The sequence below is a fragment of the Podarcis erhardii genome, assembly GCF_964252035.2.
Source record: "Podarcis erhardii genome assembly, chromosome: 6".
NCBI classification, from domain to species: Eukaryota; Metazoa; Chordata; class Lepidosauria; order Squamata; family Lacertidae; genus Podarcis; species Podarcis erhardii.
In genome coordinates, this window is record NC_138510.1 from 50,138,863 (window position 1) to 50,160,960 (window position 22,098).

Consider the following 22,098-nt stretch of genomic DNA (forward strand, 5'->3'; position numbering starts at 1 on the left):
ATAGCAACCAGCCTCGACTTCCTTTTTTCTGCTCTTTTTACCTTAAGGCCAGAGAGAGAGAGAGAGAGAGAAGCAGAGAGACAGTTGAGCTGAGCGGGACCCCAAAGGGGAGAGAGGTCTGGGTAGTTAGGGAAGAGCAAGACCCGGGACGAGCAAGCAAAACGACTTGGCGGGGCGGGGCCCCCTCCCTGGGCGCCTGCTGGGGAAGGAGCACGACAACCCCACCTGGGAAATCTTCCTAACGCTTTTTTCTCTTTTTCCAGCAAAGTTTGCTGACTCTCAGGCGCCATGTCGGTGATTGTGGCGCAAGCCCTCCATATCTTTGGCTTCCAGTCTCGGGTGGCAAATAATATTTGCTTCTTCGATGAACAGATCATAGTGTACCCTGCGGGGAATAGCTGTGTGAAATATCACATTGAGCAGAAATGGCAGAAGTTCATCCCAGGTAAATCAGCTTCCTCCTCTTCCTCCTCCCCACCCCGCTCTCCCATGTCCCTTCACTGCCAAGGCTGAAATTTAGGAAAGGAAGCTGGAAGGTGCAGCCACCCTCCTGAAATATCAGTCTTCTAAATAGGCAAGGCCTCGTCTGCATTCCTAGCTGCCGACCCTTCCCTTTCAGATTTTAGACATGATACTTGTGCTATTTCTTACTAATAAAGTAGCCACCTGGGTTTAAATAGTTGCAGTGTTAAAGATTCAGGCTCGGAACCATAGCTGTCAACTTTCAGATTTGAAAATAAGGGATCAGCAGACTCACCTGTCCTGGGGACAGTCTATGGGATATCTAACAATCCGGGATAGCAGCGGGAAGTGGCGCTGGAATAAGGGAATTTCCCGCAAAAAAAAGGGAAGGTATGCTCAGAACCCACATATCACATTAAAGTTGGTTTCCAAAAAAATAATTACAGTATTTGTTTTTATATGCTTTCACAACAATGTTGTTGACACTGGTAGGAAACTTCATGCTTCATGGTTTCCAAAAAATAATTACAGTATTTGTTTTTATATGCTTTCACAACAATGTCGTTGACACTTGGTTGCAAAGTGGCTTCTGCCCATTGTTATGTTCTGTCTAGATTTAGGTGAAATATAAACATTTTCGCTTCTTGCTTATGCTGTTTTAAAATGCAACTTCCCATTAGGTGTATATTTTAGAGATGGTTATGTTCAAGCATTGCTGAACAATTCATCTGAGTATCCTTGGAATGTTTTTGTATAAACTGCTTAGATATTGATTATATTAAGTGGTATTAAAATGTCATAAATAAACAAAACAGATGTTCAGGAAACTATGGTTTAGCATCCTGTGAATCAACCTGAGTGAAGTTTTTAAGCAGAGGTTGAATGGCCACCTGTCATGTGATTCCTTCATTGCAGGGGGTTGGACTAGATGACCCTTGAGGTTCCTTCCAACTCTATGATTCTATGATTCCATGGGCCTTGCTCTTGCATGCTTCTCTCTCCTTTAGGGTGGCTGTGTTGAGGAGATTGGAAGTGCTAGCCTATGTTACCAGTTACCTGACATTTAATTATTGTTTATTGAAACAAGCCAAGTTTGTAAACCAATATTTGAAGCTTGGCTTGTTTTAGTAAAAGAGCAAAGTGACCGCAATCCCCTCTCTGAGAACCTGCATGGTCACAGATTCATGCTAATACATAGATTCAACTATGCTAATACATAGTTTGGCTTAATGTTATGTGTGAACTGAGCCAGTGTCTCTACAACAAGGAAATTATTGGGATTTCAATTTCCTGGATTATCATCTCTATAATCATCTCAGTAATATGTAGTTATTTCCTGAAGTCTTTGAAAAAAGGTGAAGCCCACATGGGCAACCTTGATATTAGACTTGGCTCCTGAAAATGTAATGTTCCTACATGAAGCTCACATAAGCTTTTTCTCTGTGCTTTATAGGCTCAGAAAAGAGCCAAGGGATGCTAGCACTGGCAATTAGTCCAAATCGACGCTATCTCGCTATTTCAGAGATACTGCAGGATAAACCTACCATCACAATCTATGAACTGTCATCTGTCCCATGCAAGAAGCGGAAGATCTTGAACAGTTTTGATTTTGCGGTCCAAGAATTTATTAGTGTAGCTTTTTCCCCTGATTCCAAATATCTAGTGGCGCAGACAGGACCTCCTGAATCAAACCTTGCCTACTGGATGTGGGAAAAGCAAAGAACAATGGCAATTATCAAGGTTGATGTCCAGAACAATCCTCTTTATCAGGTAACATAGAAGAGAAGCACCACATGCATCAGTATAGTACTTGGGTACATGAGGTAATTATCGCCACTTGTCATTGCCTCAAAGAGAAAGACTCTGCCTCCACCATTGGAGACTTCAGTGAGAAAAGTTGCCATATGGAGATAGACTCAGTGTGAAATCTCAGATCTTTTGTTCACATTCACATATTTACATATACGTCTGAGACACAGAACTTGCATGATTGAATGGGTATATAAGCATTGCAGATCCGCAACTATACTTTTGTCTTTTTCTTGACCCTGGTGGTTAAGGTGTATGGAGTGTTAGGGGAGGGGTAGTTCTTCTGGTGGAGAACATATTGTGCTCCTTCTGAGGTAGTTTGTCTACCTTTGGTCCCAAGAAAGGGGTCCTGTTTGGGCAGCCCAGGACCTCCATACACACTGTCCAGGCTTGTGCCCTAGGGAGGTCACTTCGGTGCTGTTAACACAGAAGTTTGACTTCACCCCTGGAGGCGCACTCCATTGTCTCTTGTCTCAACAAGTGGTTGAGAATTGTACTGCAGTGTAACATCCTTATTTATTTCACAAACTATGTGTCCTAAACGTGGCTCCTAGCTGGAGTCAGTTTTCTTATTTAGGTTGCTTAGGCAGAACTCTGCAGTTACAAAGAAGGACGGGACAAATTCCCTACTCTATTCCTTGTTTTATCATGGAGGCCTTTTTTTCTGAAGTATTATGTTTAAATATTTATGATTTTTGTTCCTGTTTGTTTCCTTTATTTTTACACATTTTATATTGTAACACTCTGGTGACCTTTGCTCTTAATTTTTTTAATCAATTGTTCATGTTGCTCATCAAGTAATCATTTATTTTATATTGTTTTCCTTTCCAGGTGAGCTTCAATCCACAGGATAACACCCAAGTCTGTGTTACAGGATATGGCATTTTTAAGCTATTTAGATACACAGAAGGAACCTTAAAACAGACCAACTTCTTGCGAGGGGAACCTCAAAACTACCTGTCTCATGCCTGGCTTTCTGAAGAGAAGGTGGTTGTGGGCACTGACACAGGCAAGATCTACCTATTTGACTCCGGTGATCTTCGCTGGGAGACAAGTATTGAGCGCAAAGAGATAGTCTCTGAAGTAGATAAGGAGGAACCACAACAGGATTCAGAGAGGTGAGACTGCCTTCAAACTATTGACACTGGAGTGGTCAATGTGCTCCAGCAGATAATGTGTTTTACTATGATCTACAAATGGTATCATGGTCATGACTGTATTGCCTCTCTGAGAAAAGTTATTGCCTCTGAGGCAGCCCTCAGGCTTGAAAAGGTTGTCCACCCATTTTATACACACTTTCCAGAATGTGAGTCCCATTGAACTCAGTGGGACTTAACTTCTGCATAGACATGCACTGGATTGTACCGTTTGTCCCACTGTCATATGGAAACTGTTTTGTCTCACTGTCAAATGGGACTAATCATGATCTGCCACATTTGTTGGAGGATGAATAACTGAAATTCATAAGATATCGTTTAAAAGCTTGTGTAAAGTGCTAATTAAATTCAAGAAGCATGCTTAGGATTGGAGTGTTAGGCTTTGTATACATTACTGGCTTAAAATGTAGCAAGGTCATTGCTCCTCTGCTGCATGTTGAATTGCATAGGCATGCCCTTGTACACCTCAGTACAGTTGAATATGTTTCCAAGTCACATGCTGTCTGCCCACATTAGTGGGCAGAGTGGGGCATGGTGCATTCATGGGTGCATTCAATCCAGATTGACACTGGATTGAGGCAAGAAACATGAAAACACAGTATTTCACAAACAACTACAGGACAGGTGTGGATTGTGGCTAACATTGCATGGACATGGCTTCAGAAACCAGTAGTGAGAGTGCACTGAATGCAGAGTAAATGTGAGTGTGTGCACAGCTTTAGTATCTTCCCTAAACCCTTCAGTATGTTGAGTTCGAAATGTTATACCAAGTTCAATGAGACTTATGTCCTAATATATGTGTACAAAATTTCAAATAGGGGAAACTTTATGTTGATACTAGGACTATGTGGCATCTCTGAAATGAAAAAACAAATTTAAAATGAACAACAATCATTTTTTTACGCCTCATGCAACTGACATTTGGAACTTGTTAGACTTCTCTGTTTGCTGCTGATTGATTGATGAATTTCTTTTTACAGCCTTATTGAGTTTCCTGCTCACAATTCCCCTGAGATTTCCACTGAGGTGGTTTGTGAAACTGAAGCACAGCAGCAAGCATTTTTACCTCGGGTCTCTGCTATTGCTGCATATTCCAAGGGATTTGCTTGTTCAGCTGGTCCCGGGATTGTTCTACTGTTTGAAAAGTCAGATGAGAAGGAAGGTTACAGAGAAAGCCGAGAGATACGGGTAGGTAAGATGTCTGAGACATGGAATGCTTGATTTATTGCATAGCTCACCAACAATATAAATGTTGGAGGCAAAAGGAGGAGATTCAGCAGAACTAGAACCCACACTGCGCCAGGCACCACTCAACCCCCAGCCGCAGGCAGGAGACAAACTCATAATGAGGCATTTGCTAATCCCCAACCAACAGACTCAATGAGGTCCAAGGTGGCTAAATGACAAACCCTACCCTGTGGTGCATCACAAGTCTTGCATACAGGAGGTCTCAGGTTCAGGCTTTGGATATGATATTGTGAGGACTGCTGGAGAAAGTCCTCACACACCTACAGGTGCCAAAGGCAATCAGGGGAAGCATTCACATTCCAGTTGGCTGCTCTCTCACACCCAGGTTGCTGTTTGCATCTTGCAGCCACTAACATCCCACCTTGCTGTACTTGTTCCCTGCTCTGCTTGTTTAATTGATTGCCAGTTCTGCAGGTTATTGCCACAGCAGACCTTGTTATTTGCCCACCCTATACCATCTGAATTATCATTGTAGCAGTAGTGAGCTTGTGAGCTGCAAGGAGCCTGCCCCCACCCTTCACTGGAGCTCATAGATGGAAGAGAATGTTGCTGAGTCATAGTAGCAAAAATGGAGTACATGGTTCCAGCGAAACAGCCCATTCTCCATCCCCAGCTCCAGCCCCCTCCAACCTACAGAGGGTTCTGATGAGCTAAGAAAGAGCATTGAATAAGAGATTGTGTTGACTGTAATCTTCATTAGCCCTTATGAATCATGGGGTGGGGAGATCCCTGCAGCAGCTGCAGTGATGAGATCATCAGGATGACGCTAGGTGGCAGCAGTGAGGTTGGGAGAGCTCCATGGTGGAAATACCCTTGTAGGTGTACACCTATCTGCAGGGCCAATGGCACCAACCCAATGCTTCCCCAACCTCACCACCATCACTTCATCCTGCTGCTGCTGGGAGGACATCGCTGCCCCACTATTTCTTCTGCTTCACTGCCCAGGCTGATGGTGAGAGCTGTTCAGCAGTGGAACAGGCCCCCACAAGAGGTCTCCTTCCTTGGACGTTTTTAAGCAGGGGTTGGATGGCCATCTGTCATGGATGCTTTAGCAGAGATTCTTGCATTGCAGGGGGTTGGACTAGATGACCCTTTGGTCTCTTCCAACTCTAAGATTCTATGATCCCTCAAAACACAAGGGCTGAAGAGCGTTTGACAATGTAAGGTAGGGGTGGATATTATGTTCGGTTCAAAACTTTCTTTTATATCCCCTATTTTACCAGCATAACATTGTGAACATAGGGGTCAGAATTGGGGTTAAGGCAATTTAGGTTATGGACTAAACCCTCTCTGCCCTGGAACTGCCCATTTTTGGTCCATGTGCCATTTTGGCTCTGTGCTTTTAAAGGTGAAAATCTTTATTAAGGTAATCTTGCTGCCATTGTTTGTGGAATATTATCTATTACTCTGCTGCAAAACCGGACTAGAAAGTATGTATCTAGGAAAGTGGTTAACTAAGCAGCTTTATTTCATAGATTCCACAAGACCAGTGCAGCAATGATCCAAACCAGTCGGACAAACAGGATGTTGTGTGTATTGCCTTCAGTCCTGCAGAGGAAACACTTCTGATCAGCACAACTAAGAATCAGCTCTATCTCCTCTCCATATCAGCAGCTGAGATAAGCAAGGTGAGTTCATTAAGAGCACTGTGTTCTGAGCAACGACTCGGAAATGTGGTGTTCAAAGTAATTTTATATTCTTGTGCTGCAAAGAACAGAACGAAAACAAGAAACCAAGACGGTCTGGTAATATGACTGCATCAAATCAATTACTCAGCAACCCTAAAAAAAAGTGTTGAAAGGAGAACCAGCAACATAAAGAATACTCTCAGTTGCACAGTTCTTCACCAGTCATGATATCACCACTGAATAACTCCTACAGCAACTTCACACTGAAAGCACCAATAACCATGCAGCAATATCATGACCACACAACTCACAGCACTTAGGCCTTTCATTGGTATTTCCATCCGGACCATAGCCAGTATCAATTTATGGATATAGAGAGTGGCAGCCTTTCCTGTTGCAACCTCCTTTGCCCTGGTGCATAGACGTGTTGGTGCAATCGTCATCAAAACAATTCAAAATGTCATGTTCTCCTGCGAGACAGCAAGGACACATTTCAGCTATCTTAAATACCTCTTGCGGAAAATCTCCCCAAGATTTGTAAGGTCTGTTCTCCAGTCAAATTTCCAGTAGTGGCTGTTTCTGTTTGGACCTCTTCAGAGTACTTCACTGGTGTACTTCTCTACAAATGCCCTATTTGTCACTACACTTTCCAGTGCTTTGATAAATTTAGTACATATCAAATGCCTCCTTTTTGCTATGGAGAGAAGTTCAGTGTTGCCTGGTGTTACACCATCACGTGAGCAGCTCTAGCTAACATGTTTGTGATATTTCACTAGGGGGAGACAGCTCACTTTGAATACCTGAACCACCCAATACATTCTGCTTCCATTACTGGCTTGGATACCTGCATTCGCAAGCCCCTCGTTGCTACCTGTTCACTGGACAAATCTGTCCGCATCTGGAATTATGAAAACAAGTAAGGGGACATGATCTGTTGCACAGCCTTTTGATTTGTACTCGGACGATGAATTGTACTCAGACCATGAGTGAGTGGCAATTCACTACAGAGCCCCAGGCAATCATCAGGGCAAGTGTCAGTCCTATTCTGATAAATAGAAACTGCTTATATTTACTCAGAGAACAAAATAATATTAAGAGAGGGTGGTTGCTCTAGAAATCAGTTGATAGGCAATGTTCAGATACATAATTGTACTTCTTCATGGGACTCCTGTGTATGTAATAGAAGCATAACCCTAGTTCTAAATCCAGAAAAATTCTTTAAAAATCTGGAGCTATCAAAATTAGAAAGCCTATTTCTTTTATCAACTTTAGGTTTTAAAAATGGCAATTTTATTGTTATTTCTGGTTATAAATTGATTCTCATGTGATGCTGAATTAATTTGGTTGCCTGACAGTATGAACTGCCTGTCATGTGAAAAATTATTTTTGCTGCCCTGATGTATGCATTGAAAGGGACTGGTATATCTATAACGCTGTCAAGTTGTCTTTGTTCCCCTTTGTTCACTGTTGCCCAGCATTTGACCTTCTTGGGGGAACTGTGACCAAAAATAGCTCTAGGTACAACTTAGTTGCACAGAAGCGTGGTCTGTGCTTTGATTGCAATGGTTGCTCTTGCTGCAGCACACTGGACCTGTACAAGGAATACCAAGAAGAGGCATATGCACTTTCCCTTCACCCTAGTGGACTGTATGTGTTGGTTGGTTTTGCTGACAAACTCCGACTTATGAATCTGCTTATTGATGACATCCGAACTTTCAAGGACTTCACTGTACGAGGGTGCAGAGAGGTGAGCAGTGCAGGGGAAGGAACTGGTGGAGGAGCTTGAATGGGGAACACCAGATTGGGAGGTGGCACAGGCATTTTATGACTAGTAAGTTGTGTTACCACGTTTGCTTGGAACAGGTCTCTCCCTACACATCGACAGACTATTTTTCTGTGTTCAGGAAATAACCCATACCAGAACACAATTTCTGGGGGAGATTTTGCTCAAAAATGCTAGAGGAATTTCCCCACATTCTGCTGGAATACAGAGTAGGGTGTGATTCCAGAAGGGTGATTTCCAGGTACATACAAAAAGACTATTGCCTTCTTCCTATGGAATAAGGAGAGTCTTCGAGTTAGGTAGAGTTTAGGATACTTCTTGTACAGGCACCTGAAGTCTCAGGGTTCTCTGTTGCGAATCAATTAGGCTAGGATTTGAAGGAAGATTCAACATTTAAGCATTTCAGAAGGTCTTATGCCAGTATAGAGTGGTACCTCCAGTTACGAATGGGATCCGTCCCGGAGGCCCGGCTGTATCCTGAAATCTTTGTAGCCAGAGGCTACCTTCTGCACACGCGGCACGATTGAGCGCTTCTGCACACACACGGTGTGCAGAGCACTTCTGCGCATGCACGCGCGGCGAAACCTGGAAGTATACATTTCCGGGTTTGCCGGGTTCGCAACCCTAAAGTTACGTTACCCAAAGGTATACGTCCACTGTATAGTGTGTGGACACTCCCTTTTCCATTTCAGTAGAGTTCAGTGGGACCCTCAAGTAACTTTGTCCTAGTTTGGTAGGTCCTTAATAGCTCACTTTCCCAGACAAAATCTGGAGCCAAAGGAGGAGCACAAAATAGCAGAATACCACTCTCTGACAACAGATGCATCTGGTTGTGAAGAAGGATGATTAGAGGCTGTTTTCTGCATGGCCTCCAAATTATGGATATCTGGTACCTTCACAAAGAGGTTACCTATGTGAAGTCTCATTGCTTCATGCTGTCTCCTGCTTCTGTCTACAGTGTGCCTTCAGTACAGGAGGTCATCTGTTTGCAGCAGTAAATGGAAATGTGATTCACATTTATTCTGCCATAAGTTTTGAAAACATCATTAACTTGAAAGGACACAATGGGAAGGTCAGTAAGTGATGCCTACAATACAAGTAAAATAGTACATTAAACTGAATATATTTGAAATGCCAAAAGAACAGGATTTCTCAAGAAGCTGGTTTTGAGGCTCTGCCTATGATTGAATTCTTTTTTTTTATTACAAAGGCACTAGAAACTAAAGAATAGGAGTGAAGGATTAAAAATACTCCAAGGTGCTCCTGAGTATAGTTCTCTGGCAGTGCAGATATAATTTGGATCACTTTTTACGAACAGTGGAATCAGCTTTCTCCTCTGTTATGTGCAATAGCTTAGGTTAAAAGAAAGCCAGCATTTTTACAGTACTTTGTAATCCTATACACACATAGCTGGGAGTAAGTCCAGCTGAACTCAGTGGGACTTACTACTGATTTTAATAGGAATGTGCTTAAATTTCTCTTGCTGAAATAGTAGGGCTTAAAAGTACTTTTGTTTGTCTGGGCTCGGCTTATCAAGAAAACAGATATATTATTTAATGTTTGTTTACTGAATTGCCAACAACCTGTTAGATGACTGTGGAGACGACATTCCCTCCAACCTCCCTTGCTGTAATTGGCCTCCCAAATATCAGTGCAAAAAAGACTTGAAATACCCTGAATTTAAGAACTTTGACCCAATGAATTTTAAGGAGCAAGTGGATTCCTCTGGAACTGTCATCAGCCCTGCTTTGATGCCCTAGTGATCACAAATAGGTAAATTCCAAGCTTATGAAATGTTTTGAGATAGCTCCATAAGTTCCACCCATGATTACCTACAGCAGTTCAGTGCCCTCTTATCTCACCATTTTGTGCTCGTGAGTCCAATTTATAGCGAAAGAAGCTGAAGCTTTGCTAAGGAAAGCAAGGGAACTATCTGGGATGGAATGAGATAAGACTTATTAGCGATAAGGGAAAAGGTTAAACAGAATAAAGCAAGTTTGTAAACAGCTACTCTTATGTGATGAGAATTGCCTCCAGGCAACTAGGCAGATAATTTATTATAATTTGGGAGAGTTTCATAAATAATTTTATAATTGACTCCAGTATTTATAAACATTTTTAAGTTACTACAATATACACGAGAGCAAGGTGAATGTGAAAATGAAGCAAATACCTTTTTAACTGCGTTATTAGAAATATGTATGGGTTCAAAAACTACAGAGCATGTTTTTTGTTATTCACTTTTTATTGATTTGTCAAAAAAGGCATAGAACTTTGAGCAGGGGAGGACAAAACCTGAGGAGCAACAAGGACAGATGGTAATCTGCAGGCCTTTCCTTGCCACTGGCTATTAGCTATGATGTGTTTGGAGACCAAATGTGTGAGCTGTTATAACTCGGAATTCAGTTCATGAACATAATTCCTGACCCTCTTAGCCTGACCTGCTGGATTATAATGGGAATCTTTATCTTAACTGCTTACAGGTAAACTGTGAGCACAAAGGACACAGGGTGAAAAGGGGCTGTGTTCTGTGAGTTTCTTATGTAAAAGGTTTGATGCAATGACACCAGGTAAACAGGCAGAGTACCAAGCAGCAACCTGTCTCTTGTGCCTAAGTAAGGATTGCCTGAGCATTTTATATATATTCTCACTCGCCCCTCCAGGTACGCGCAGTGGCGTGGAGCATGGATGACTATAAACTGGTCTCCTGTGGCACAGATGGGGCAGTATATGAATGGAACCTCCAGAATGGCAAGAGAGAATCCGAGTGTGTGCTCAAGTCCTGCAGCTACAATGGAGTGGCAATATCACCTGATGCAAAAGTCATATTTGCTGTTGGATCTGATCATAGCATCAAGGAGATCTGTGATTCTGCGGTGAGCTCATGTGCAGACACTTATGGAGCTGATCAAAGTGCAGCAAACAATGCAGAAGAAAGTGAAGCTGTGAACCCAGTGCTGTAGCCAGTGGCGGAGCTTCATACTCCGGCAACAGGGGGCGGAGAGCAGGCGGGGGCGGGGTGCCCAGCTCGGGCGGGGGGGCAGCCGCAATGGCACCCTACTGGGATTGCACTGCCAGGGCGGTGCGCTCCCCCCGCACTCCTCTTCCTCCGCCAGTGGCTGTGACTTGCAGTCCCATCCCCCCCTCCAGCTTTTAACAACAGTGGTTGCCTATCCCATGTAGTGATAGTTGTGTTCATAGTTTCCTTCTTCTTCTCTATAAGAGTATAGCCATCTATGGAATCTATACCTTGCCTTGGTTGCCAAAAATTGTGGGTTTTTTCCCAGTTACGAAGTTGAGAGGGAAATTCATGACTCTTGAGGCGTTGAGAGGATAATAGGACATTCACAGTAGAGAGAACAAATGATGGATTTGTGTACCCTCTGCCACTTTCCAGTGCAAATTTAATACTTGCTGAGTGACTTGCTAAAAGCATGTTGGGTGTCCTTTCTTTCAGATACTGCGAGAAGTGCCCACTTTTGAAGTTGCCTACACTTTCATAGTGGTATCTCATTCTGGACGCATGGTGTTCGCCGGAACCTCTGCAGGGACCATTCGGTCCATGAAATACCCACTACCTGTGCACAAGGAATACAATGAATACCAAGCCCATGCTGGTCCAGTCACCAAGGTAAAGGCCAAGTCAGTCTCCAGGTCAACTTGATTGCCATAGCCTTTATTTATCCCTTCTTTTTCTGAGTCTGCAGCAACAAATAATGAAAGGAGGTACACCTTATATCACGCAATGAGCCACAAATGGGCATATCTAAATATGATATATTTATTGTGTATCAAAGTAGCTTAATAAGAATGACAATAGACAACAGAGTCTCTAATCACAGTAATGGGGAAAATAATGAGAATGAGTTCTACCTAAACAGTACACCCATCAGCCTCATTCTCTTCCAAGCTGAGTGTATGTAGCTGGGAGAGTGTAGGGGAAATCTCTCTGGGTTGCTAACTTCTCAGATGCTGGAGTGCAACATTTACAACATTGTTGCTGTACAGTACTATTTTTAAAATGTTATTTCATCCAGAAGGCTTGTTTATCACTTATACTTTCACCATAGGTTCCAGTAATGTTGGGAGCAAGGGCGTGAGGGTGACTGTGCTTCTTGGTGTCATGTTTAAAATCAGTCTACTACTGTGCCTCATTAAAAAGATAAGACTGAGATTGATAATGAGAGCGAATGGAAAAGCCACTGAAAACAAGGACAAGTTGTTAATTAAATGGATTCTGAGGAATGGACAACAGCCTGACAAATGGCAAGGGGAATGCTTGGAGCATAATGGGGAAAGTGGAGAAGAAGAGAAGAGATATCACTAGAGGCAAAGAGATGGATATATTTTAAAAATAATTGATCCTTATTATTCCAACCGGAGCATCTTCTTCTGATTCTGCCAATTGCCCTTTCTTTTCTCTGACTCTCCAGTTGTGTTTTATTGGAGTTCAGTATGCCTTTTTTTCTCCACAGATGTCCATAACAGCTGATGATCAGTTCCTACTAACATCTGCAGAGGATGGCTGTATATTTATCTGGAAAGTTTATGACAAAGAAGGGCGGGGGTTGAAAAGGGAGAGAGATGTGCCATACTCTGATGAAGTATTGATCACTAGAACAGACATGGAAGAGAAGGTCAGTACGGATGAGTTTTGAAGTGGGAAGAGAACACATCAGAAGACGTTGTATCAACTAACCCAAATGCGCTTTATCTCCATGGGGGCAGCACTTACCCAGTACATATCATGGCCCTAGTAGAGAGATGACAGCAGGTTTGAATTAGCCTTATAATACAAGAATCAAACATTGTACACTTAAAATGTAGCTCATGAGCTACATTGCTCCCTGTCCTGAAACCTACTTCACATGTTATAGGAAATGCATATATATGGCCAGATACAATATATGCTGTCTTTATATATGATAGTTTTTCAGATAAACGTGAAGGGCAGGATTCACCTGGCACCCATCAGTGGAAGCCCTGTGCAAGGACTTTTGCTTGCACAGTAGGGCTTCTTCCCCCACCTGCTTGACATGGGCTTGGTGGGGGTTGGGAGAACCCCCAGAATAGCATTCGGGGGAAGAGAGGGGGCATTGTTCTGCCTGGCATGCTAGAATGCTTGCACTAATGGAACGATTTGAAGGCCACCATTTTGAATTCCACCTGAAATGCCTTGTGTGTATCCATGACAAATTTAACATATGAAACAGCCCTAAAATATAGATCTGGCAAGATACTATGTACAGTAGATTTTTATTTAATTATTTAATCTGAATGTTTTGTCACCAATTTTTTTTTCTTATGATTCCTTACCCTGCAGACTCAGATAATGTTAGAACTAAAAACACGTGTAGAGGAACTGAAGATGGAAAATGAGTACCAGCTGCGCCTCAAGGACATGAATTATAATGAAAAGATTAAAGAACTAACTGAGAAATTCATCCAGGAAATGGAATCACTGAAAACCAAAAACCAGGTGAGGGTCCAGCAATAACTACAACTCTCAGCATTATTGTGTCTTCTTTTTCCCATCATGCAGTCACCTGAGGGATTTGAAGGTTGGTATGCCTAGTTTCAGGTGTAATTCTCATCTCTATGTATTTCAGGTTTTGAAAGCAGATAAAGAAAAGCAGGAAGCACAGCACCAGGAACAAGTTGCAGAACTAACAGAGAAGCAGGCAAGAGAGGTGCAAGACCTAGGTTAGGAGGACTTTAAGTCACACTTTCCTGCAGAAAAAGGGCTTCAGTCCCTATGGTGAAAGATGAAGAAAGAAAAGTTTTCCCATGCTGAGTGTTTGTCGGTCACGGCAAAGGCGCAACTTAGAGGACTGAGTACACAGGCATATTGACAATAATTTGTTTGAATGTAACTGGAATTAACTCATCATTTTAATTATAATTATATCTCCCTGCCAATAAAGGCAGGAAGAAATGAGCAAACCTAATAAAGAAGAACATAAAGGGGCAATAGATAAGCAGGGCATAGTAAGGTAGGTAACTTTCTGAAAACTGGGGATACCTTTTTAAAGCATCTTATCTCTGCAAGCCACCAAGAAACAAGGTTTTACTGCACACTTCTTCCATGGCCATCAGTATATTACTGTCATTGCAAATCCACCACAAGTGGAGTAGTCTGTATCATCTTAGCATCTGCACAGCATTATGCACATCACATCATTCCCACTTTTAGGGGGATGGCATACAGAAGTTAATCCCCCAGTATTTTCTTTTGTGCCTAAAGAGCCAGAACTACTGAGTATGGAGTTCTGATGTAGATGCACCTGTAAAGAGTGTGCAAATGGGGCTACAAAGCTAGTGATTGAGGAATAGTATGAGCTAGAGGAGAGAGATGTGAGCAGGCACCAAGATGTGGGTCTAAAACGGCTCCCTAAGACTAAGGATAACGGAGAGGACAAGACATACCTTACTCTGTAATACATCCCCCCCCCCCACACACATTAATTTGTTTTTTACTCTGTCTTTGGGTCAGAATCTGGCAATAACCAGAAGCTTCTGCTGGAGTTTGAGAAGTACCAGGAGCTTCAGATGAAATCCCAACGCATGCAGGAGGACTATGAGAAGCAGCTTCATGAAATGGAAGAGCACAAAAACCAGGCGCTGGAGGAGCTGACAGAATATTATGAGGCAAAGCTGCTTGAGAAAACCACTCAGCTGGAAGAGGTATGAGCTGTGATGGTTTCATTTTTATTTATTTTTAAGGATGGGCACAGTTCTACTATGCTTGAAGTTACTACTGATTCAGCCCTTCATCGCTCTTCTGACTTCCACTAGCTGTGCTCTGAAGTTGAGCTCTGATCTGTGTACACTTTTGTCCTTGCCCCTCCTGATTAGGCAACCATCACCCATCCCAAACACAGATCTTTACAGTCTTCTTCTTCCCTGAGTGCCACATGTTAGTGCGTTTAACTTACAGTTCTCTCAGATAAAACCCCTAGGGAGGTTGACCTGTTTCTGGCTTAGATAGGATTGCCATATTTCAAAAAGTAAAAGTAAACCACGCCAACAAAAAGTCTCTGTATGACAACATTCATACCGTATTTTTTGCTCTATAAAACACACTTTCCCCCTCCTAAAAAGTAAGGGGAAAGCGTCTTATGGAGCGAATGCAGGCGGGAAGCTCTGCTCAGTGTTCCCTTTAAAGAGCCGTGTGGAGCGTCGGGGCTCTTCGGGTTGCCCTTCTCCCTCCTTGAGGAAAAGCCCCCAAGAGCCACACACACACTCCGTGCGCTCTTTAAAGGGAGTGCTTCTCTTGGGGGAGCCTTAGCCGTGCACAGCCTCTCCTGGGCAGGGGATGAAGGCCAGGAGAGGCTACGCACGGCTATCCCATAAGCCAGGACAGCAAGTGGGATCACTGCGCAGTGATCCTGCTTGTTGTCCTGGCTTCTGGGATTCAGATTTTTTTTTTTTCATATTTTCTTCTTCCAAAAACTAGGTGCGTCTTATGGTCTGGTGCGTCCTGTAGAGCGAAAAATACGGAACTTAAAACAAAAGGAACACTATTCTTTAATCATTGTCCAGAAGCTTGTATATTGAAGCTTGTATATGGCAGGTTATTTATTGGATTTATATACTGCCCTATACCTGGAGGTCTCAGGCCGGTTCACAGAAAAGATCAACATAAAAACCACAAAATATATAATCAAAATAAAAACAACATTCCAATAACACTACCCCCCCCCCCAAAAAAGAGCCACTCTACTGGAGAGGGATCCTACTAAGCAATTTCACAACTACAGAGATTCTAGTTTAAAGTACTCTTCAAGTAGATTATGCTCAACCCTTTTCACCTGTCCTTTCTGGCTGAAGTCAATGACAGCTCCAAACTCTCATTTTTTCATCCTTATTGTACTCAGAGTGACATAAGTAGCTGGATGTTTCTATCATTCACCTTTCCATACATATACTTTTTTATATCCAGACTTGCCCACCTGTCAGAGTTCACCTGCAAGGTTGGTGGAGGTAAAAATTTGGTGCACTGGTCAGATCCACTTACCCACCACTAATTTATGAACTGGGTCATTCAGTGCTTTTGTAACATGTAATTAAGCCCCCAGCACTGTAACATCATGTTGCTGCATTGTCATCCCCGGAGAGCTTGTGTCAATCTGCCTCATCTCCAAACTAGACCAGGGTCTTGCCTCCCAGGCAATCATTTCAGTCTGGTCCCTTAACAGCGTGGCTCCTTTAACTCCTCCTTTTTACTTTTCTCCTTTCTAACTTTCAGGCTCAAGATGAATCAAGAACTCAGCTCCGAGAATTTGAGGAAACTAAGAAACAAATTGAAGAAGATGAGGATCGAGAAATCCAGGACATAAAAATTAAGTATGAGAGGCGACTTCGTGAGGAAAGAGAATCAAATTTGCGGCTAAAAGGGGAGACAGGAATCATGAGGAAGAAGGTATGCTCGCCTGTTTCAGGGTATCAGACTTCTGGTTTGTGATCATTTATTTCAAGATGTATATACCACTTTCTCTGGCAACAAAATGACAATGAAATAGATAATAAGAGTAGATTAAAATTATAAAAAGCAACACAAATTTTAATACCCAACTGTCTATTGAACCAGTGTCACAGAAATGTCAACAAAAATCTATTTTATATCTAAAGTAAAATTATTTCCTAAAATGCAAGGTTTTATCTAAAGGCTGGAATGCTAGCAAAGGGCCAAATTAAATGTTATGTTAATCGTACAAATGGCCCTTGCATGCTTGTTTTCTTTAATTGTCAGATGATTGACAGGTGGGTCATCCCACCCACCTGTCCAACTCCCTTATGCAGTGCTTCCCAATATCCAGCTGCCTATTAGGTGTTTGGGAAGTTCTGTGTAAAGTTATTGGCATGCTCAGCATTTTCCAGGCACCCAGTATAGGGTTGGCAAAGCTCCTTTCTTCAAGGATCAGCTGTTTGACTGAGTTTCCCATTAGAGATTTGGTTGCACAGCCAATCCTACAGGTTTGAACTCACTGTCCATCAGTTGATGGGGCATGATCAATTCTGCTTCCTGAAGGCATCAGCTGTATGGAGATGCCCACCATGTAGCTTTCACTGATTCTTGTCAGCAATTCTCATGGAACTGTTGCTGGGTGAGACACTGGCTTCAGACTGAAAGGTACCTTATGAATTTTTCTCTAGTTCAACAGTCTGCAGAAAGAGATTGAAGAGCGCTGCAGTGACATTGAGGCAATGAAGGTGGAGCAGCAAAAGTTGCAAGGAATCATTAAAGCCTTAGAGAAGGACATCCAGGGGCTGAAGAGAGAGATTCAAGAAAGAGATGAGACCATTCAAGACAAGGTGAGGTGCTTGGATCAATGCTCCTTTTCCACCCCTTTACCCGCAGCTGGATTTTGCTGTCCAAATCTACAAAGGCTCTGACCCACTAAGCAGTGCCTCTCTGTGTCTGCCTCCCAGTCTGAAGGATGGAGCTTAGAATTCATTATCCCTTCTCTGATATTTCTGACACTTTTGCTTTTTCTTCCTCATATGCCACCGTCCCACACACTGTCTCTTGACTCCACTGATGTAGGGCTGAAGTTGTAAGAGATCTCTCTGTATCTTTAGACACCGCTCACCTCATGTCTCTATTTTATTTGTCCCAGGAGAAGCGAATTTACGATCTAAAGAAAAAAAACCAGGAACTGGAGAAGTTCAAATTTGTACTAGATTATAAAATAAAGGAGTTGAAGAAGCAAATAGAGCCGCGTGAGAATGATATCAAAGCTATGAAGGAGCAGATCCAGGAGGTGAGAAGCAGATTAGGCAGCCCACTCCCAGCCCTGAAGCTGGGCCAGCTTGAAGACCATAGCAGGCCACAGGCCTCCTTTAAAACCTCTTCTCTTCTCATGCATCTGTGCAGATGGAAGGAGAGCTGGAACGTTTCCACAAGCAGAACACACAACTGGAACTGAACATATCAGAGCTACGGCTAAAACTGAAAGCCACAGACCGGGAGATGCACAAAGAGATGCAAAAGGTGTGTCAAATGGCAGCTGAAAAAAGTGGTACACCAAATTATAACCGGTCCTTCTTTAGGGTGTCATATACAGACTAAGATGAGCTCTAAAGTTTCCTTCCATCTTTATGATTTTATAATGGTAATTGAAAATTTCTTTCACTGAATCTAGTGTTTAAATTTCACATTAAAGCAAGGTAATGTCAAATGTGTTGGGGCTGCTCTAATATAATAATTTAATAGGTGACTCCGCACGTGCCTGTCCATGACTTGATGACTTGCATATGTAAAACAACAATTTCATTTCAGGCTTTCACATTATTTTGTATCTCCTAAAACTAAATGCTCTGCTTTTTCCTGAAGACAACTTGTACATTCAGCTGTCGGTTAGCAAGCTATGTAGAGCTGAAAATTCAAGTGATGAATAAGTATTGTGGGATTTGAAATGTTTAACAGGGTCCATCCTACCACTGTCCCAATAGGTTGGGTACCCTCTGGCCAATATTTGTCCCACAGACAATTAGTGAGGTGTAATTTGATCCAGAGCAAGGAAGCCTCACCAATAGGCAATGTATTCTGCTGCATCAAGCTTTGGTGTTCCTCTGACTGCAGGAACGAGACATGGAAGCACTTGTCAAGCGATTTAAAACAGATCTTCACAACTGTGTAGGCCTCATCCAGGAACCCAAGAAATTGAAGGAGAGCATCCGGGATATCTATGAAAAGTATGTGCAGAAGGCAGATATGGTAAGTGAAAGTTCTTCTCTCTCAGCAGCAGATAACCACCATACTTCCTTTGAGCTCACTTCATTTGCTCCATCAGGTGGAAATTGTTGGCGTTGACACAGACTTGCATCAAGAGTACACACGGCAGCGAGAGCATCTTGAGCGCAACCTGGCAACACTGAAAAAGAAGGTGATAAAAGAAAGCGAGGTACATCGTGCAGACTATGTGCGCATCATGCAGGTACTAGCACTGTGAGGGGAAGTGGGCAGGTCCACTCTTCTAAATCGCTATAAGAAAAAAATTCTATTTGCTCCAGGTCCAGAAATTTCAGTTTAAATAATGAATTTCAAATGTGGATTTGAAAAGTACTGTCGGTGGGATTCACCTAACGAGTCCCATCAGCAGAAGCCCTGCACAAGAACTTCTACTGGCACAACTGGGCTTTCCCATGTGCCCCCCTAAATTGGCTCTGTAGAGCTCAGGAGAACCCCTGTTTTGTTTTAATAGATAGGCAATGCTTACCTGGCAAATATGGAGAACACAAGAGGCATCCCCCATTCCTTTATACCCCAAAGCATCTGCTTTGTTTAGCTCTTGGTCTTGTTCTGCATATCAGTATACTTTTCCACAATGTCAGCAATCTCTTTTTGGTGTATAGACAGTAAATTTCCTATCACCTTAGCTATGCTACATCTTGTTTCTGTAGGAAAATGTGAGCCTCATCAAGGAAATAAATGAGCTGCGGAGAGAACTGAAGGTCACCCGTACTCAAGTTCTTGACCTCCAGTCAACCTTGGGGCTCCTTATGAAACGCAAGAAGCAACCAGCACAATCCCTAGGTAACCAAGTTGTTATTCAGCTCACTTTCCCCTTCTGTTCTTTCCTAGAATATGTTTCCATTTCTTTCCTTTTGGCCCCTTTTCCCTAGAACAGGGGTGGGCAACTGTTTTGTTCCCAAGAGCGACATGCAGCTGTTGGTGGTGCTGTATTGCCAGTGGGAGGGGTTGATCAAAAGTTGGCTGGCATGTGTAAGTCTCTCATGTTCTACACTCATTTGGTATTTTGTATTATCTAAAAAATTATGTTCTGCTGTTATTGTAGATGCTGATCCAATTAAAAAACGCACCTTACATACTTTATAGTCATATTGCTCTGGGATTAACACAGTAACAGTTGCCTTTGCAAAACAACTGGTTGTAAGCAAAGCAAAAGCCTAAGTGTTCCAACTCCCATTCAATTTCAGTTCTACTTTTCTGCAAAGAGGATTGAACAAGATGCTGTTAGTGAGCCCCCACTCCCTAAGTTAGCGTGCCACCTCCTAGAGAGAGGTAGAGAGGATGAAAACATGCAGAGGTTCTTTAGCTCCTCTCACTGCTTCCTTACTGCTTAGAGAGGGGGCAGGTGAACACGCAGTGTCCAGGAGTGTCGTGAAGTGTCCAGGAACTGTCAGTGGGCCTTGTTCTTTGCTGTAGACCTTGGAAATTGCCCAGTAATTCCAACCCCTGTTTTCCTTTTGTCCTTTCTGTTGTGTTCATGGCTATCTCTCATCCTGGCTCATCTCTTTGGGGTATTTTCTACAGTTACCAACCAAGCAATGTGATTTTTCCATTTCCTCCAGCTCCCTCCCCTGAACGGCACACTCCAACCATCCTACGGTTGAATCCAGAGGAGGAAACGGAGAGGATCATTGAAATGCAGCGGTTGGAAATCAAGTACCTCCAAGATCAAATGCAAGGGCAGGAAAAAGCTCTTGCGGTTCGGCCTACATCAGGTTCGAAACTTCCCATGCTAGAACTGGACAGAAGCAGCCGTGAACAATCACAATGACACGTGCAGAAGGCATCCAAACTTAGCTAATCTTCTCTGCATCTCTAGAGCAAGGACCCCTTTGGGTTCTTTGTTTTTGTTTTAGCACCTCTGATTCTGGATAGGGAAAGGAAACAATAAACAGGTCAGACCAGATTTGTCTGCCTCTTGCTAATACGTTACAAGTCTCCAAACAGGAGAAACAAGTGAAAAAACATGCAGAGCACCAGGGAAAAAGCTGGCTGCTCATAGGTGAGGCCATATCTCTACCACACAGCATAGCTCTGTTTCAACTCAAAGCAAAAATCCTGTTGGAGACAGGACCCTTGTGCCTAGCACTGATGCAAGAAAGTCTCGACTCTACACATTCTCTGTCCTCTGAGCTAGTCTGGGAAATAAACGATTGCCTGCATCTTTCCCCATTGGCAGCCAAACTTTGATTGATGAACCTGAGACCTGTTGGTACACTCTGTGGCAGATCCGTTGCTCTGTTCTGAGTTGCTTTTCCAGCTATTTGCAGAACAGTAAGTCTGTGCATGGCTGACTGCAGGTGTGAACCTACTTACTTGAGCAATATCTCTCTCACTCACATACCCAACCTAGGAGTCCTCAATCCTTCCCCCTCACCCCTATATCTCTCTTCTCAAATATATCTTGCTAACTAACTATTAACACGAATATGACAAACCTTTCGACAGTGTGTGAATAATGCTAAATGGGAGATACTAAGGAAAAGAAGGGACCCACTATCCCCATGTGTTAGATAGTAATGATAAATATATTTATTTAAATCATTTGTACAAAGAGTGGTGTGTGTTAAAAAAAATTGATACACCAGTTACACAAAATCTGCAAAGCACAAAATAAACATATCTAATTAAACAAACCAACAAAACTGCCAGCTGAACTGAGGGCTAAACAGAAATATATTTGCATATGTAGGCACATGTGCATGCGCACACCAAATGCCAATAGAGAGGGAGAATAATGGACCTTGGGGAATTCCACCTTGGGGCAACTGATGCTTGCCATGATATGCTTGTGTTGGTAGGTAAGGTGACTTGATAGGTAAGCATCAGGGCCTTGAATGGAAGTTGGAAGCATATTGACAGCCAGTGAAAATGCAATAAAACTGGCTGACTGTGTTTGCAACAATAATATGCCTTCTGCTTTTCGGATACCAACACTGACTGTTCTGTAATCTAATCTCCTTAGTAACGTATCCTTTTCACAACACAACCATTTGTTTTCTGTCCTCCATGAGGCAACAAAGCAAAAGCACTTCAGCAATTAATGGTGCGCTGGTGATAAGCTATACCCTTGAAGTTATTCCTCCCTGACTTATCAGAACAAGAGTCTGCAGCACCCTGGGTCAAGTAGTTTCACTATTCTCTTAATTATTTGCATTTACAAATCAAAAGCCTTCTGAAATTCACCAGACCTATGTTATGGGTAGTTGCTATAACTGCTTTAGAAACATTTTTAGAAGATCAGCAGAGGGGAGA

At 42.7% G+C, this 22,098-nt stretch overlaps 1 protein-coding gene across 1 annotated transcript; it reads left to right on the forward strand.

Annotated features, from left to right (window-relative positions):
• Positions 1 to 73: 73 nt before the first annotated feature.
• Positions 74 to 20,749, forward strand: CFAP57 (cilia and flagella associated protein 57). Its single transcript, XM_081865479.1, has 22 exons — positions 74 to 445; positions 1,916 to 2,232; positions 3,103 to 3,389; positions 4,409 to 4,616; positions 6,152 to 6,304; positions 7,081 to 7,220; positions 7,886 to 8,051; positions 9,046 to 9,159; positions 10,751 to 10,963; positions 11,545 to 11,718; positions 12,563 to 12,724; positions 13,411 to 13,566; positions 13,697 to 13,790; positions 14,581 to 14,771; positions 16,336 to 16,509; positions 17,244 to 17,402; positions 17,708 to 17,851; positions 17,965 to 18,081; positions 18,673 to 18,807; positions 18,884 to 19,027; positions 19,494 to 19,626; positions 20,406 to 20,749. The coding sequence occupies exons 1-22, from the start codon at positions 289 to 291 to the stop codon at positions 20,612 to 20,614; spliced, it is 3,747 nt and encodes a 1,248-aa protein (XP_081721605.1). The 5' UTR covers positions 74 to 288; the 3' UTR covers positions 20,615 to 20,749.
• The last annotated feature ends 1,349 nt before the right edge of the window (positions 20,750 to 22,098 follow it).

Bases quoted from the DNA above. Each gene is read 5' to 3' on its own strand.
- CFAP57 (XM_081865479.1), top strand. From the start codon at position 289: ATGTCGGTGATTGTGGCGCAAGCCCTCCATATCTTTGGCTTCCAGTCT. The intron at 3,390-4,408 runs GTGAGACTGCCT...TTCTTTTTACAG, and splicing joins CCACAACAGGATTCAGAGAG to CCTTATTGAGTTTCCTGCTC. The intron at 8,052-9,045 runs GTGAGCAGTGCA...TTCTGTCTACAG, and splicing joins CTGTACGAGGGTGCAGAGAG to TGTGCCTTCAGTACAGGAGG.